This window comes from Ctenopharyngodon idella, chromosome 13 (assembly GCF_019924925.1).
Source record: "Ctenopharyngodon idella isolate HZGC_01 chromosome 13, HZGC01, whole genome shotgun sequence".
NCBI classification, from domain to species: domain Eukaryota; kingdom Metazoa; phylum Chordata; class Actinopteri; order Cypriniformes; family Xenocyprididae; genus Ctenopharyngodon; species Ctenopharyngodon idella.
The window spans coordinates 18,969,611-18,987,785 of NC_067232.1; the positions used below are offsets into that span (position 1 = coordinate 18,969,611).

At 36.3% G+C, this 18,175-nt stretch overlaps 1 protein-coding gene across 1 annotated transcript in view; it reads right to left on the reverse strand.

The window, feature by feature from the left end:
* Positions 1-404: 404 nt before the first annotated feature.
* The window catches only part of crtac1b (cartilage acidic protein 1b), a 44,024-nt gene continuing 26,253 nt past the window's right edge, over positions 405-18,175 (reverse strand). Inside the window, exons 12-15 of the mRNA XM_051915880.1 lie at positions 14,671-14,816; positions 14,038-14,080; positions 12,373-12,516; positions 405-9,122 (exon numbers count right to left, since the gene is read on the reverse strand). Of these exons, the coding sequence (XP_051771840.1) occupies positions 9,007-9,122; positions 12,373-12,516; positions 14,038-14,080; positions 14,671-14,816 (449 nt within the window). The 3' untranslated portion in view covers positions 405-9,006. The remainder of the gene's footprint in view (positions 9,123-12,372; positions 12,517-14,037; positions 14,081-14,670; positions 14,817-18,175) is intronic.

Below are 18,175 nucleotides of genomic sequence, written 5' to 3' on the forward strand. Positions count from 1 at the left end.
TAAAAATGACAATGATTATTTGCTGCTCAACACTACACGCATTTGCAATTACGCCATCTTCAAATCCATTGATCCAAACTCAATATGTCATTTTCCCCTGGCTTTTAATGTGGCCGATTGCGATTCGATCACATGTACATTTGCAGCTGATTCCGTGCACAGTGAGAATGAGATCCTAATAGAGGGAAAACTCAGATTCTTCACGCTTCTGATTGTTACATGGCAGTTTAATTGTGAACATGATCCTTTCAGTCTTCATGGCACATTTAATTTATTATTTAAACACTCAGCCTGCAGAGCTTTTATAAGACAGGATGAACACAATACAGTCTTCATGACTTTTCTCTTTCATTTCTGGCTAGATTTAGTGTCTGCAAATATTATGGTTTGACTGCATTTGGATCTCTCCTTTCAAAAGCCGGCCTTGTTGGCTTTGGCTAATGGTGTTAAACCTCAAACACTAGCACTGAATGTGTGGTGTCTGTTGTAGGATGTAACATCTAGTGTACACTGAATCTAAATATGTGCTTTTGCAATAAGCTTTGTTGTCAGATATATTTAGCAATGATTTACGAAGCACCTAAAGGGACATGGTGAAGGAAAAAAAAATATGAGATGGGAGGAAAAATGATGTCAATGCTTTGTGTTCTCTAGCAAATGTTTTACGTTCCCCCAAGAACTTTGCGTTAGTTGGCAAAATGTTTGTGTTCCCCCAGGAAACTTTGCACTTGCACGCAAAACTTTTACGATCTTTGCGAGCGAACGCAAAGTTTCTCAAAGAACTTAAAACTTTTGAGAGAGAACGCAAAAGCATTGAAATATCGGAGTGTCTATTTACACTAAGTGCAAATAGTGTACCTTGTTGGCAAACGCTATTTACACTAGCTCCGCCCACCAATGTCTGGTCGGGCCACTCAAGTTTTAAAAAGGACGTGTGGAAGTCAATGTCTTCAGTGGTGCAGCAGTAGTGAGTAAGGCTCGCATGACTTTTAACACGATCAACGTGAGTTCAAATCTGCCTTTTGCTGAGCTCGCATTTATTTTCAATAAAAATTAAAATAATATTCTAAATGTGGAAATAAACTGCTAACGAGTGTTTAATAATATTAAAAGTGTTTATTGGGTAGGGTTAGGGGAAGGTGTAGGGAGTGTTTTTATTCTCCCAATAAGGCAGCATCCATTTAATAATTTTAATAAATATAATAATTTACACACTATGATATTATTGCATCTTGTTAATGTACAAAAGTACTGAGCTGCAAATAGTATCTGCCAATAAAGAAGTATAGATAGCATCTAATTTCTATTTACTTTTATTGCAAAGAACTGATACAACCCAAATTCCAGAAATGTTGGGACGTTTTTTAAATTTGAATAAAATGAAAACTAAAAGACTTTCAAATCACATGAGCCAATATATTATTCACAATAGAACATAGATAACAACAAATGTTTAAACTGAGAAATTGTACAATTTTAGGCACAAAATGAGCTCATTTCAAATTTGATGCCTGCTACAGGTCTCAAAATAGTTGGAACGGGGGCATGTTTACCATGGTGTAGCATCTCCTCTTCTTTTCAAAACAGTGTGAAGACATCTGGGCGTCGAGGTTATGAGTTTCTGGAGTTTTGGTGTTGGAATTTGGTCCCATTCTTGCCTGATATAGGTTTCCAGCTGCTGAAGAGTTTGTGGTCGTCTTTGACGTATTTTTCTCTATAGGTGAAAGATCTGGATTGCAGGCAGGCCAATTCAGCACCCGGACTCTTCTACGATGAAGCCATGTTGTTGTAATAGCTGCAGTATGTGGTTTTGCATTGTCCTGCTGACATACACAAGGCCTTCCCTGAAAAAGACGTCGTCTGGAGGGGAACATATGTTGCTCTAAAACCTTTAAATACTTTTCAGCATTCATAGTGCCTTCCAAAACATGCAAGCTGCCTATACCGTATGCACTTATGCATCCCCATACCATCAGAGATGCTGGCTTTTGCACTGAACGCTGATAACACGCTGGAAGGTCTTCTTCCTCTTTAGCCCGGAGGACATGGCGTCCGCGATTTCCAACAAGTATGTCAAATTTTGACTCGTCTGACCATAGAACACTTTTCCACTTTGAAACAGTCCATTTTAAATTAGCCTTGGCCCACAGGACACGATGGCACTTCTGGATCATGTTCAGATATGGCTTCCTTTTTGCATGATAGAGCTTTAGTTGGCATCTGCAGATGGTACGGCGGATTGTGTTTACCGACAGTGGCTTCTGGAAGTATTCCTGGGCCCATTTAGCAATGTCAATGAGTGCACATGCCGATGAGTGATGCAGTGTCGTTCTCCAGTTTCTCTGAATCTTTTGATGATGCTATGCACTGTAGATGATGAGATTTGCAAAGCCTTTGCAATTTGATGTTGAGGAACATTGTTTTTAAAGTATTCCACAATCTTTTTATGCACTCTTTCACAGCTCTGCCCATCGTTACTTCTGAGAGACTCTGCCTCTCTAAGACCTGATATCAATTAACTTAATTAGTTGCTAGATGTTCTCCCAGCTGAATCTTTTAAAAAATTTCTTGGTTTTTCAGCCATTTGTTTCCCGTGCCAACTTTTTTGAGACCTGTAGCAGGCATCAAACCTGAAATGAGCTCATTTAGTTATCTATGTGTTATCTATGTTCTATTGTGAATAATATATTGGCTCATGTGATTTGAAAGTCTTTTAGTTTTCATTTTATTCAAATTTAAAAAACGTCCCAACATTTTGTACTTTGTACAGCATGTAAAAGTACAAACCCAGTTTGTACTTTTACATGCTGTAAATAGAATCTATCGCTATTTTCACATAGTGTATATTGAATATATTGCTATTTTCACTTAGTGTAAACAGTATCTATCACTATTTGCACACAGTGTAAATAGCATCTATTGCTATTTGCACTTAGTGCAAATAGCCGCTGCCTTGAAATATTTCCTCAGTAAGGGTCTAATTCAATGCTAAAGCATGTTGTTTGGTGATCTAAGCAAGATGTTGACTTGTTCAATGACTCATTGACATTTAAAAATAATCTTTCGGCCACGCCGAATTGAAAACATTGCACAAAATGTTCATGTTAACTAATGTAAAATGGGATAATAATATGAATATTGGCAAAAAATAAAATAAAAAAATGAATCATTAATATCCAAAAACATCAAGCAAGAGAATTACTTGAAAGCTGACCAAAACTATCCGTGTTCAGAACTTTATTGAAGCCGATGTTTCATAAATGCCCAAACAAATCAACCCAGATCAGAGAGTAGAATAAAAAGTCCAAAAGTTTTAATTCTTTAATCCATCATAGCCAAGTGTCCTCAAGTGCTTCATTTATGAGAAGGAGCCATTTTGGTTTGGCCTATTTGCTATGTGAGGAATGCCAATGACAGCAAACAATGGCAGTCAGTGATGTTCAGACCTCCCAAACTGAGCTACAGTATTCCTACATCTAGAATGCAAGCTATCAGCACCAATTTGAATCCCGTTCTCTTCAACATCTAAGTGCTCCGCTCTTTTTCAACCCCATCAATAGTTTATCAGCACAGCACAGTATTGAAGCAGGAGAGAACAGTGAGAGAGAACCGAAGAACTGGTCAGGAGATTAATAATAGATTTGAATTTGAATTTGACTCTATTCTTGCTTTCACCAAAGCCATCAAGTATATGGGCACTCAAACAACAGACCCATATGTGCTTTTAAACATTTAATATCATAACATGGCTATATGAATTATATGAATATAGAGAGTTAGTATTCCCTAACAGCTTTTCACTGAAATTGAAGGGCCATACCCATTCAGTTATAGATGACTCACTTTCACTAGTCTCACAAAACCATACTTTTCATTACTGTCTTAAAACCAGGTCTCACAATGTGAAAAAGACAGAGATGTATTCATGGTAAGGTCATTCTCACTTCTCATGAAACCATGATGATATGGCTAGTACCTTTAATAAATGGAAAAGACATAAAAATCATCCCGATGAGAAGCTGACCTGAGTGAGATGTCTTTCAGTGTAGTATCTGGTACCACGTTTCTCATCTACCTTGCTGGCTGGTCGCCCAGTAATGGCAAGAGGAGAGCACCTGGATAAACAGGTACGTCAGTGGTGTGAGCGAGTACGTTCCGCTAGTACTGAACCATGAGACTAAGGCCCAGTGCCGCCCGCCTTACCCTTCACCCTTTTAAACCCAGACCCAGCCTTTGGAATCCAATGTTGCATTCAAAGACAACAAACACACAGCGATCTCAACAGACTAGGACTGTTTGCTTTCCTCTCCTGAGATTTGATCTCGCTCCAGTTTTCAGTTTTTTTAATTCTCTTTCTTTATCTACAGTATTTATCTCTTGGGCTAACTTGGAGTCTGAAAATCTGAAATATGTCCTGAAAACCTGAGCGAGCCCTTTACAAGAAAGATAGCTGTAACAGCCTCGGGTAACCCAACGTACCCAGCGCTGTCTGAGACACAGACCTTCTCTCTTCAAAGTTACCCCTCCATACACCTGCTGGAGTTTGTGTTTGCTTTGGAGATGATGAGGCACTGAATAAACATTTAAACTACTCGGTTCATGAATGTATATATTTGTTTTGTTAAAAATAGATGGTTTTGTGAGAATCATTACAAATACAACCAGCAGTCCCCACTTCATGGGGTTTGTAGATTAGGATTCATACCAGTTTGGGGTCGGTATGATTTTGTTTTTGAAATAAGTCTTTTATGCTAATCATAAGCAAGCACACAGTAAAATCAGTAATATTGTGACATTTTATTCCCAGTTAAAATAACTATTTTCTATTTTAAAATGTAATTTATTCCTGTGATAGCAAGGCTGAATTTTCACAAGTCATTTTTCCCATCTTCAGTGTCACATGATCCTTCAGAAATCATTCTAATATGCTGATTTGCTGCTCAAGAAACATTTCTGATTATTATCAATGTTAAAAGCAGTTGTGCTGCTTAATATTTTTGTGGAAATGTAATAAAAATGTTTTTTCAGGACTCTTTGAGAAATCAAAAGAGCATAATTTGTTTGAAACATTCATTTTTATATCAATGTAAGTCTTTAACCATAACTTTTGATCAAATTAATGCATGGGTAACACTTTATTTTAGGGTATTTTAACTAGTTGCTTATTAGCATGCATATTACTAGAATATTAGCTGCTTATTAGTAATTAATAAGCACATATTAATGCCTTATTCTGCATGACCTTATTCTACATTCTTAATCCTACCTTAATCCTTCTTAATCCTAAACTTAACTACCTTACTAACTATTAATAAGCAGTAAATTAGGAGTTTATTGAGGGAAAAGTCGTAGTTAATAGTGAATACATGTTCCCTATACTAAAGTGTTACCATGCATGCTTACTGAATAAAAGTACTAATTTCTCAACAAACAAACAAAATCGGTAACACTTTATTTTAGGGTATTTTGCTTATTAGCATGCATATTACTAGAATATTGGCTGTTAGTACTTATTAAGCACATATTAATGTCTTATTCTGCACAACCTACATTCTTAATCCTACCCAATACCTAACCTTAACTACCTTACTAACTATTAATAAGCAATAAATTAGGAGTTTATTGAGAGAAAAGTCGTAGTTAATAGTGAATATGTGTTCTCTATACTAAAGTGTTACCACAAAATCTTATATAAAATGATGGTTCATTTTTACCTAGTAAGTCATTTTGAAATGAATAACTTATAAGCCACTAAGTATTTAATGTAGTAATGTTATTTAATACTCTCAATGAAAGTTACAAAGATTATGCTTTACAGAGAAATCTAGCTTTGTATTTTTTTTTTTACTTTAAGGTAGAAACAGGTTTCTATATCAGTCTGGGAGGCTCATGGATGTTGAACATTGCCGTGACAAAAACCAAGACAAACACCAAGACAGAAAAAGGTATTGACTTTATTTTACACATGGATCCCAAATTATAGTGATTTCTGCAAAAGAAAGGAGCAACTATTCATTCAAATACCAAAGTACTGGATCAAACCTGTTTTTAAGTCAACATTGCCATCTTTTCTCTGAAAGTAATAGACTTGCGTGCCATTTCCATATAAACCTTTTCTACATAAAAGTACAGATGACATCATCATCAGGTGCAGCTCATCATATAATCTGATCAGTACTGTTGAAAACATCAGTGTATGCTGTGTTTTGCATGCTGGTCTGCCCACCAGGCTTCTTAACTAACTTAACCAAATCACGCTGGTTAAGCCGCTCTAACCAGTCTGGACTAGCATAGAAATTCATGCTGGTATTTTCAACAGAATTTGCTTTGGCAGAAAATATGAAGACAGATCATAGTTTCACATATCCCTTTAACATGACATGCATTTCTTGAGATTCTACATTGTGCCTTTCCTTGTAACCATGACGCTGAGGTGAGCTTGATTTCATCTGCTCTGTAACTACAGATCATTATCATTTCAATAATAATTATAGGTGGCATCTGTCAGCTCATATGAGATCTGACATTCTCTCCATGTTCCGCCTGAGTCTCGACATGGAACATTACAACAGTGTAATAAAATAAAGAGAATCTATTCTCCCCCAGAGACTGAAGGGTCTTTAGCCAATGCACACATCATGAGTCAGTTCAGAAGTTATTTAACACCTCCATCACAGACCACAGTGGATTCATATCAAATGTTACTTGGGCGGCTGTTCAAAAGCATTGAGTCCAGTTATGACAGCATACAATGTTTAAAAAATGCAACGAATGTGGATTCTGAACTCTGTAGCAACAGAAATCAAAATCGACGATTGTGTCTAAGCAGTCTCATTTCAGTAAAGGGCATTCTCTAGGAAATAGCAATATTTACATCCAAAGCTAATGAATCTGCAAACGGAGCTTGCACTTCATTTTAAAATGCCTTTTCATTGAACCACACATGGTTCATTAACCTTTGGTGAATCTTCTGCATAGGAATCTGTAATATTATAGGGTAATATTCTATTCTGTAATATGCTGTAATATAACTAGGGTTGAAAAGGCAAAATTAAATCAATTTATAAAAATGAATAAAAAAATTAACATCTAGTGGTGCATTTACTACTGAGCCTACCATTTTAGAATAAGAAGGAAATTCAAAACCACTGCCAGTGAAGGGTTAGTTCATCTAAAAATAAAATTCTACCATATATTTACTCAAAACCAAACACCATAAAGGTGGTCCATATGACTTGTGTACTATCTTTGCAAACTTCTTAAAGGGTTAGTTCACCCAAAAATGATTCTGTCATTTATTACTCACCCTTGTGTCGTTCCACATCCGTAAGACCTTTGTTCATCTTCGGAACACAAATGAAGATTTTTTTAATGAAATCTGAGAGCTTTCTGTCCCTCCATAGAGATCCAACACAACTACCACTTTCAAGGTCCAGAAAGGTAGGAAAGACATCATTAAAGTAATCCATGTGACTCCAGTGGTTTAACCTCAATTTTAAGAAGACAAAACCATCATATGGCCTAGGAAGACTGTATGGACTATCAACAAGCAGACTGTTTTATGGTATTTTTATGGGTTTGGGGATCCTTTTTTAGCTTTCTGGACACAGGCATGGTCACTATGTCATTGTATGAAAGACAAACGCTGTGTGAAGATCTTCTACAAAAAAAAATAAATAAATAAAAGTATACAGGTTTGAAACAAAACGAAGATGAGTAATGACAATTTTCATGTTTGTGTGAACTATTTCTTTAAACTTCCACCTATTTCCCACAGAAAACTAATATTTGGCTTGTAATATTGCACAGAAATTCCAGGTGTTTTTGTTTGTTTGTTTGTTTGTTTTCCCTGTTTGGACATTGGCCATGGACACTGGAAAAGATATCTTTACAGAAAATTACTGTATTGAGCTTTAAAATATTATAACTTTAAAATACAAAATAATTTTCTGGCTATGGTAATGGTATAAATGAAATAAAATAAAATAAAATAAAATAAAATAAAATAAAATAAAATAAAATAAAAATATAGCGTAAAATATAAAATAAAAACAAAGCAACAACCAAAACTCAAATGAAATCTTGCCATACTGTAGTAAATTCATAAATATAAAGGTTATTTATTGGCATTGATGTTTCCATAAAGAACCTTTAAAATCCATTGAATCTTTCCATTCCACAATAGGTTCTTTAAAGTAGAAAATGGTTCTTTAGATTATTAAAATGTTTATTAAAATGATTATTAAAAAAAAAACCCTTTTGGAACCTTTATTTTTAAGAGTATACTTGAACCTGACAAAGTATATAATAGTATAATTAAATTAAAAATAATAAAAGTTTTACCTCATGACAAGGTCTGGGTCTATGTTTTTGCAGTGAAATCCCATGTGTATAAATCTGAACAACATTTTGCTAAATGAAACTGTGTATTGTGACACTCATCCATGCCAAAAACATGCACCAATCCCGAGGGCAGTCGCGAGTACTGGTGAGGGTCAAAAGTGTACAGTACAAATCTCATGTGAATGTATTATTTAGAGCACAAGGACTGTAACCTTGTGTGAAACAGATGGCTGGGCATATGCTCTCCTGAAAAACCTGCTAACACGCTGCTGTCCACGTGAGACTTTATGCGCTAGAACTCATCATCGCCTGTTTATGTGCCTGTAACACGCTGGGACATGGCCTTTTATAAAGATCACTACAATTACTATCTTATCCCACATCACAGTTGACGAACATGAAGGTCAATGAGTTTTCCTCAGTCTAGATGGAGTGAGAATGTTTGTTCTGTCCTAAAAACAGGGATCTTTTGTGGTTCCCAAATGGAAAGCGGAGCATTATTTATACATGTCTGTTAGTGACGACATTGCAGGAGTGACAGGTCCATGGAGAGTTCATTTTACAGCTGACTCCCAAACACCTCAGTGCGAAAACGAAAAGAAAGCAGAGAATCTGAGACCAAGCAGGGTGGCAAAGATGTCAGGAGAGGGGAGGCACTGCCCTTTATGCCTCCAAGCAAGCAGTAAAGATAGCAAGGAGAGTTAGTATGAGAGGCCAAAGACGGGACTCCAAGAGTTTGGAGGCCGAGGACTTGTTTCCTCCAAAATAAGCCACCTGAGCTGCAGAGAAGAGGAAAGAGAAGCAAACTACACTGTATAAAATTATTTTTGAAGTACATTTTACACGAAAATACTATCTCAGTCTTTCTACTTCAAAATGTAACATTTAATTCAATGTGTTACTCGCCATTTCTTTGTAAATATTTGTCAAATTTACTAGCACTTGAAAACTGTTTCAAATAAATCCTACACCATTTTTGTCAGTGCATTTACTATTTTCAACTTTAAATGAATTGGGTGAAACAAAAGTAGGAAAATATTAGACAATAGTTGTTGTACAGTATAATATATAGTTATAAAATTAATTTGCATCATTTGGTCTTAGAAATGAGAAATGTTTTGGCTTATATATATATATATATATATATATATAAATAATATTATATACTATATTAAGGTGACCATTATTTTAGAGCATTATTTTAAATTTCCCCGCGACGGGACATTCTAAACGTGAAAAAGCTTAACGTGGCTTAATTTACCAAGACAGTGTTATTAACGAACCAAACTTAGTAAACATCATACTAATAAAGCATACTACGGACAGAAAACCAGATGAGCCCAGAATGAACGCAACATTTAATTACACGTTAATGGTTTTCCTCTCATAAAGAAAAAGACAGTGCCATTAAAAGACCAGACTTAGTAAACACTATATTAAAGCATAATATACAGGAAAAATTGGTTTGTGACGAATTTGATCTTTTAATATCACTTATAGGCTACATTAAGCGACGTTAAACGTTTTCTTTATAACAGTTTTCTATATGAGGAAAACGCTTGTGAATTTAAACACGTTGCATTCAAATTCTGGGCTTAACTGCTTTTCTGTACATAGTATACTTTATTAGTATGATGTTTAGTGAGTTTGGTCTGTTATTATCACTGTCTTAGTACATTAAGCCACGTTAAGCATTTTAGAATGTCCCTTGGCGATGTGTCATGCAGCCACACTCAGGTAGGCTATCGCGTTTATTTCGTTTTTCCTTACTTATTTAAAATATTTACAAACTTGTTAACTATATCATGAATTATATGATATATTCTGATTGTCAAATATGTGGAAGTGAATGTGTTTTGTTGTTTAAACACCTTTATAATGATCGTGTTAGTTGATAAAACAGAGGATCTGTTGGATTTACATCACGTAAATTCATCAATTTTTCCCGAAATACATAAACGTAAGTGGCTGGTGAACTGGGAGAAAAGAGTAAATTTTATTGTTTCATACGCAATGTCTGATATGAATAAAAAATAACAAATTATAATCGAAAGGATTATTTCAGCCTCCATATCAGTGTTTGGAGTTTGCATTTAATAAACTATAAATGTCTTTTTTATATAGGCCTATAGCTAGTACTTCATTTAAATGTCTATTTAAATGTCTGAAACCTCAAATAAACATTATGTGGTTGAAAACACTGAATAGTTGTGAAATATGAAAAGCACTGAGTGCGTCCATCTCTGGCTCAGCGCCAGCAGCGCGAAAGCAGGTGTGAATTTAGCAGTGAGGCACTGAACGTTTAATCACACCGGTGTGATCGCACACGTTAAAGGGTTAAAATCGGGAGTGAATGGGGGAAAAATTAAACTGAGGGGGCACAAATCAGATCTGAGGGGGCAATGCCCCCTTTTGCCCCCTCGTGGTGCTGGGCCTGCATAAGTCCCATTGCTCAACCTGGTCTCATGGAAAGACGTACCTGTGGGAACGTTTTCGCGAGTCGCAAAAAAACGTACCAATACATACATATCACTGCAGTTTCCAACAGAAATGACACTAGAGGCAGTAAAACAGCAAGCGATTTTAATCGTTTTCATACACAGTTATGATTACAGGGTCAGATTATGGATTAATAAAGACTTGTTTTTACGTCTCCTTGCACAATACTATGTTATGACTTCAAAACGCTTTTTACCAAAGTGCACGATTTGTAAATGAATATATTTTGGACTTTGCATCGGTTAACCAGCTCCATATGTTTCGCTTTTCTGACATAACAAGCTTGCTCGGTAGCTCAGCTGATACGGAGTTGGATTTAGGATGAGGAAGCCTTGGGTATGAATCCGGGGAAAAACGAGTCACGGTAAAAAGCTCAAAGATGAGAGATTAAAACGGCACGACTACGGATGCTTTTTATGTTGCATTTGCTTTTGTTAACACTATCGGGTAGGTTTAGGTGTAGTGATGGTGGTACGTTATTTTAAAAAAATAATGGAGCACTACACTTTTAGCACCACTCACCGGACAAATTTCAAATCAGAACTACGGTGATTCGTATAAAAACCAACGTCATAAAAATGTACCATATATTCACGTTTATCTGTTCCGGCAAAAAAAAATGAACATGCTTTTAGCACCACTCAGTGGACATTTCACATTGAAACTGCAGTGATATGTACGTATTTTGTGACTCGCGAAAACGTTCCCACAGGTACGTTGAACTCTATTGGTAAGGACGGAACTTGCGACCATAGTTCACTTTGGGAAACGCACCCCAGAGAAACAACCAAAACTGAAATTAAACCCTGACATATTTTTATTGAAGTAGCTACTTGAACTTGAGAAAGTCTATAATTCATTGTAATTCATTGTTAATTGCCGTTTCTTTGTAAATATTTGGGTTGCACTATTTTACAGTATGTGCACTTATGTGTAGCCTACTTACAGTGTACTTGCTTAAGAAAGTAGTGGATAATATAAGGTAACTACACGGATTAAGATTAGGTTTAGGGGTAAGTTCAGGGGGTTAGTTATTATCCAGTTATTGTATTTACTATAATAAGTACATAGTATGTATATGGGGAACAGGACTGTAAAATAAAGTGCTACCAATATTTGTGAAATGTACTACTATTAGTGAAAATTGTTTAAAATAAACAACACCAACTTTTAAACTTAAAATTAATTGGGAGAAATAGAACAATATAGTTGATGTAAAGTAAGAAAATGGAGATAGAGAATTAATTTGCATCATTTGGTCTTGGAATTGAAAAATGTTTGAGTTTATATTGAAATCGCTGAATTGCAGACTTTGGTATCTTTGCAAATCTGAGCAGTTTGAGACATTATTGAGATCTTTTTCTGATACAAATACATTTTAAATTATTAGTTTTAGTATTTTTCTCAACTACAACCCCAGCCCTAAAGCTGAAGTGAAACTCTACATAAGTGAAATGTGTGAAAACAACTTTTCTCTGGGGCTTCTTATTGCATCAATCTACCCTAATCATCTGGCTTTAGTCAACTCACCTACACATGCTGTCCCTTCATCATTAGGCTCGTATCCCTGGTTACACCTCTTGTTTGCACGGCACTTGAAGCTCCCGTAGGTGTTCGTGCAAACGGGTCGCTCAGAGGGACAGACAGACGGGAACTGTGTGCACTCGTCTCGGTCTAAGGAGTGAAGAGGAGTGGAATAAACATAAGGTCTGATTGATATAATGTGGTCATGTACACACTGCAAAGTTTTACAGGTTTTTACACTTTAAGTTATCATCATATGTGTCAGTATAGTTATTAGTATAGGAGTCGCTCCTACTACCTCAAACTAATGATGACTGACATGGCTTTTGTTCCAGAACCTGCTGAGCTGTCTTCCTGTTTGTTGCCTACACAGTTAGCTTCCTATTAAGGCAACATCCTAACTGAAATGGAACCTCATATCACAAGTGGCTGATTTGGACTACTCTGCACCACATTATACAAACGGGGATTCAAATGTGAATCACATAGGAGAACTGACTAACAATTTCAGAGTTCTTGTCATTAGCATCTTGCTAAGCTTTATTTAGTATTATAAAACGGATAGTTCCGGCCCTTGATTCTGATTGGTAGAGCCGCGTTCGAAGTCATTGTAAAATAATTAAAAAAAAAATGAAAAAAACAGCTGACCGCATTACTTATGTAATATGCCACTAAATGTGTATGTTGCTGCGTCTGTCTTAACAACCACTCTTAACAACGTAAACATATGTTTGTTCTCAATTGATTTTGTTCATTGAAGCTTACTGCATTATGTAGAAGAGTATTGTGAGAGAGATATCGAGTGACCGAGTGTATTACCTGCATTCAGATTTAGCATTTTGCTTCAGGTCAGTCCTATGTAATAAAAAATCCACTTGAATGTCCGCTGCAATCTTGTCCTTTTAACATTTAATGGGGTTTCCGTGCCCTGCTGACACCGACAGCGCTAGTCAAAGCATTTGTCATTTGAGTCTTGTGCCGTGTTCACAAATTTCAATATAAAAGTCTTTGCGACTGAGTGACTCGCTCATAAAGACAGTCTTTGCCGCCGTCTAATGGCGTAATAAATGTAACTTCTGTTGCTGTTCACTGTCAGGGACTATTTTTTCCAGCGGAAGGAAGGCTTTTAGTGATTTTACTTCATGAAAGTTGCATTGATACATATTTTTTGGCTTTAATATTTGTATTGTGTGGTAGCCGTTTATAAAAGCAATAAGCCCCGTGAAGCCGTGGTTTATGGTGAATTTATAACAGCTAAGGGGGGTTTAGGCACTCTGCTTCGCATTGTGCCTAACAATGCCCCTTAGCGGTTATAAATTCACTGTAAACCATGGCTTCTTGGGGCTTATTGCTTTACTATATACTGTAGCGGTCAAAGGTTTGGAATTATTTTGCTTTTTTAAAATGTTTTTGAATGAAGCATCTTATGCTCACCAGGGCTGCATTTATTTGATTAAAAATACAGAAATACAGTATTATTATTCCTTTAATGGCAAATCTGAATTTTCAGCAGCCACATGATCCTTCATAAACCATTTTAACATGCTGATTTATATATTTTGTAATTGACATTACTCTTGCTTTTTCCACCATCTTTCAATTTATTATCTTGTTGCAATGCATTATGGGATTTAGGTCTTAGGTTAAAGGTCACATAGCTCAAAAATTTACCAGTGCAACGGCCGTTTTCATTGACCTCAAATCCTGGTCCACACTGTGAAAAGAAAGAGCATTTGTTGAAAACAACAATTATACTATTCAAAGAAATAAAGAACACATCACTCTTTTCTCCAGAGCTGCTTTATAGCTGAATTGAACTCATTCCATTATTGATTATCTTGACACAGTTATTGAACCAAACTGAATCAACAATGAACTGATTTCAACTGAACAATCATTGTTTACAATTGTCTTTGTAGTTTGCACCAGTGAATCATTATTTTCCTGTTTATCACTGTAAAGCTGCTTTGAAACAATCTATATTGTATGCACTATATAAATAAGGTAACACTTTATTTTAGGGTCTTTTAACTAGTTGCTTATTAACATGCATATTACTAGAATATTGGCTATTTATTAGTATTTATTAAGCACATATTAATGCCTTATTCTGCATTTTCTTATTCTACATTCTTAATCCTACCCAATACCTAAACTTAACAACTACCTTACTAACTATTAATAAGCAATAAATTAGGAGTTTATTGAGGGAAAAGTTGTAGTTAATAGTTTATATGTGTTCCCTATACTAAAGTGTTACCATAAATAAAGGTGACTTGACTTGAGTATGACAGGGGTATGTACCTCGATCTCCAGTGCTGGGGTCGCCTCCTCCTCATTCTCTGGGTAATAGATCTCCATCACTTTGTTCATATCACTGGGCTCCAGAGGCCTAGCCACAGAACGTCCATCTGGCCAGAAGACTTCCACACTGGTGGCCACATCTTTCCCTGTCAGGGTGGCAAAGCAGCAATCCTTTCAGTACTTTATGAACAGTCTGCCTTTATAACTTCCCCTCAGGCTTAGAAGACATAATGAATGATTTCTTTTCTTAATGTACAGCTCACCATGGAAAAAAATACCATTCTGGAGAAAGGGCCCTCCCAAGAAGTTTCTCGGCAAAAGCCAGGTTGGAATAGGCTCTGGTTTGGCACATACCACGTAGACTCTTAAACAAATGCACAAGAATGTGTTCAGTCTCAGCTGTGGGCAGCGTCGTGAGCAGCGAGGCCTGAACACATCTCATTTGATGTCGGCAAAACCGGTTTCTCATGACTGCTGGTGTGTGGGGTTCACAGGCCAGAGAGTTTCTGGCATAGCAGCCACTGAGGCATTACAGCAATGAGGTTCTCATGTGCCAGACCGATGAAATCTGTCTGTTGTTCAGTGGCTGAAATAAGGAGCCATATAAATGGCACGGTGGTTGGAAAGCACTTCATTTAAGAAGGTTTACAGCAGCATCCATTTACTGACTTCAATCTGATTGTCAAAGACACTTTCTCACAGACAGCGGGATAGCAATTAACATGGCCGCTGGAAGAGACTGTCATAGTGATCATGAATGGAGAGATCATCCATTAGAAATGAATGTGGTGGAGGAGCAAGGCAGAACTTCAAAGGAGCAGAAATGAGGAGGGACAGGGTGGGCTCTACACTTTCCTTCCATTATAGTCTTTAGTCAAGCAGGAGAGAAGCTGACCGCCTTCCCAGTTCTTAATTAAAGTGACATTTCTTAGGTAAACAGATCCACTGGGCTCCTGGCATGGCCCAGACTGGCACAGGTGCCTCTTCGAGACAAAATGCATGACATTTCACCAGCACTTATTGAAAGACACAGTTTAGTTGGGGAAGACATATTGGGCATCTGTTGGGTTTTTATTTAATAAAGGGGCAACTCTTTACAATAAGATATTTACATGTAAGATGCATTAACTAACAATGAGCAATATATTCTTACAGCACTTATTACCTTTGTTGATGTTAGTTAATAAAAATGCTCACGTTCATGTTAGTTCACAGTGCATTAACTAATTATTAACAGATACAACTTTTGATCTTAAAAATGTATAAGTAAATGTGTGGGATTAACATTAACTAAGATTAATAAATGCTGTAGAAGTATTATTAATTGTTGGTTCTATCATGACCACTCTCAGAAGATTTTTAGCATGTGTGGGATTACAAATTTAAGAATCTGTTTAATATCTGCTGATCCATCACATGAAATACTAAGGTAAAGTACATTGTATTTAGCATTTTAAGGTAAAGTTTGTTGCAAAAGGTTTCTACCAGTTTCTGTTCTCTTTATTGTAAGTCAAATGAGCCAGATTACTGAAACTCTTACCTTTTGTCTTTAATGGCTCTTGTAGCCCCTGTCCCATTCTTTGAATAGTTATGTTGATTGGATTAGGATTTGTCACACTCTACACTCTAGGGGTGGGTTCTTATACCTGGATACTTCATTTGCATGCTTTGTTTAAGGTCGTCAACCAGGTGCTTTGTCTCCATTTATAAGCACTGCCTCCTAAAATCTATATAAACTACAATGTACACTGCCTTAGTGGACTTGATGACTGCAGCGACCAAAAATAGCACATTCTCAATAAAGAATCCTGTTGAAGATACATCCACGTCTCCTGGTCTTTGCTTCGGAAGTTTCCAACACATGGTAATGGATATGACAATGTTAATGTATTTGGTCATGGCGGAATAGATCTGCTATGCTGCTGATATTGCTGCTGCTGTTGATTATTTCTGTTGTTGTAGATTATTGTTGCTGCTGCTGCAGAGCAAGTACAGTGACTTGCTACTGCCAATACAAACACTGATATGCTGACTGCTGCTGCACAAATAGAATATATAAAATTACTCGTTGTAGATCTATACAGGTGGAGCTGGGGGAGGTGGAAGTTTTCAGAGGAACTCTGCAGCGTGCTGCAAACTGCTATAGGAAACTCTAACCAGCTATTTAAATGTTGAGCAGCAAGCTCATTGGCTGCAGATGCTACAGGAACCAATCAGCTTGTGCCATATAGTAAACAATGTAAATGTCATCAGGTTGTGTTAAGGACCCATCAGCCTGTGCCATCTAGAGTTTCGTGACAGAACTTGGTATTTCATGTTAACTAATGTAGTTAACTAATGTTAACAAATGAAACCTAACAAAAAGAACCATGATATTTAATTAATACATTTTATTTTGAATTGTTTGATTTCTTAGGCATGCACTGTTTTTATTTTTTTAATGTACCATGGTATTTTTTGTCTGAGAAATGTAAAAATTCAAATGATCTAAAAATGTAAATCTAAAAAAGTATTCATTAATTAAATCTCAAAATTAAAATGTTTTTGGATTTAAAAAATTAAACTAAGAATATGTAAGATTCTGCACTATTTCTAGGTCACTAATTAAATATGCAAACTTGTGACACCATTGTAAAGTATGTTCTATTTCTATTCAGTTTTTGTGTTTCTGTGTCCCTCAGTTCTTCAGTTAATTTTTCTCCATAATCACTGATTAAGTTAAAGCTGCAGTCCGTAACTTTTTTTGGTTAAAAATTATCCAAAACCAGTTTTTGAGCAAGTACATAACCAGCCAGTGTTCAAAACTATCTCCTTACCTTAGCTCGATTCACAACAGTAAGCTTGTAATAATGTTTTATAATAAATCGATACTGGTGGATTTCTGCAGGAAATTTGAGCATGCAGCAGTTCGTCTTTGCGTCATTACATCACATCTGTAAACAGAAAGAAAGGAGTCCCAGCTAGACTATGCATATAGGATGCTACTGGTAGCGGATCATTTATAGCCTTTTCTCACAGCAGCTGCAATAATTAAACGTATCATTTTGATGGCGGATTGTAATCCAGAAAGGTCCAAATGACAATCATCAGTGACAACTGGATATTCAGCCGTGTCAAAAAGAAAAAGACTTTGGACTGCGGCGTGGCTACAGACATTGAAATCTACAGGTAATGCTAATACTCACTAAATACACAGTCAACAATTTGAGAACAAAGTATAACAACAATAATAATTTGCATGGTTTGATGCGATATGAGCTAAGCGATCCGTAGATTTAATCACCATTGGCAGCATGATTTATTGTAGGCTAATGCTTTTCCCCTCAGTTGGTCAGAACAAAAGTGGCAGACATGTTACTTACTTATTCAGATGACATTTTCCGGTGAAAATTCCTACTTTGGTCATACTTCAAGACTACAATCTGTGATTCCAAAGTACAGTATCCACACCGGTATGGTGACTGACAGCAAACATTAGATTCATCCACGCTGATGAGCTGTGCCA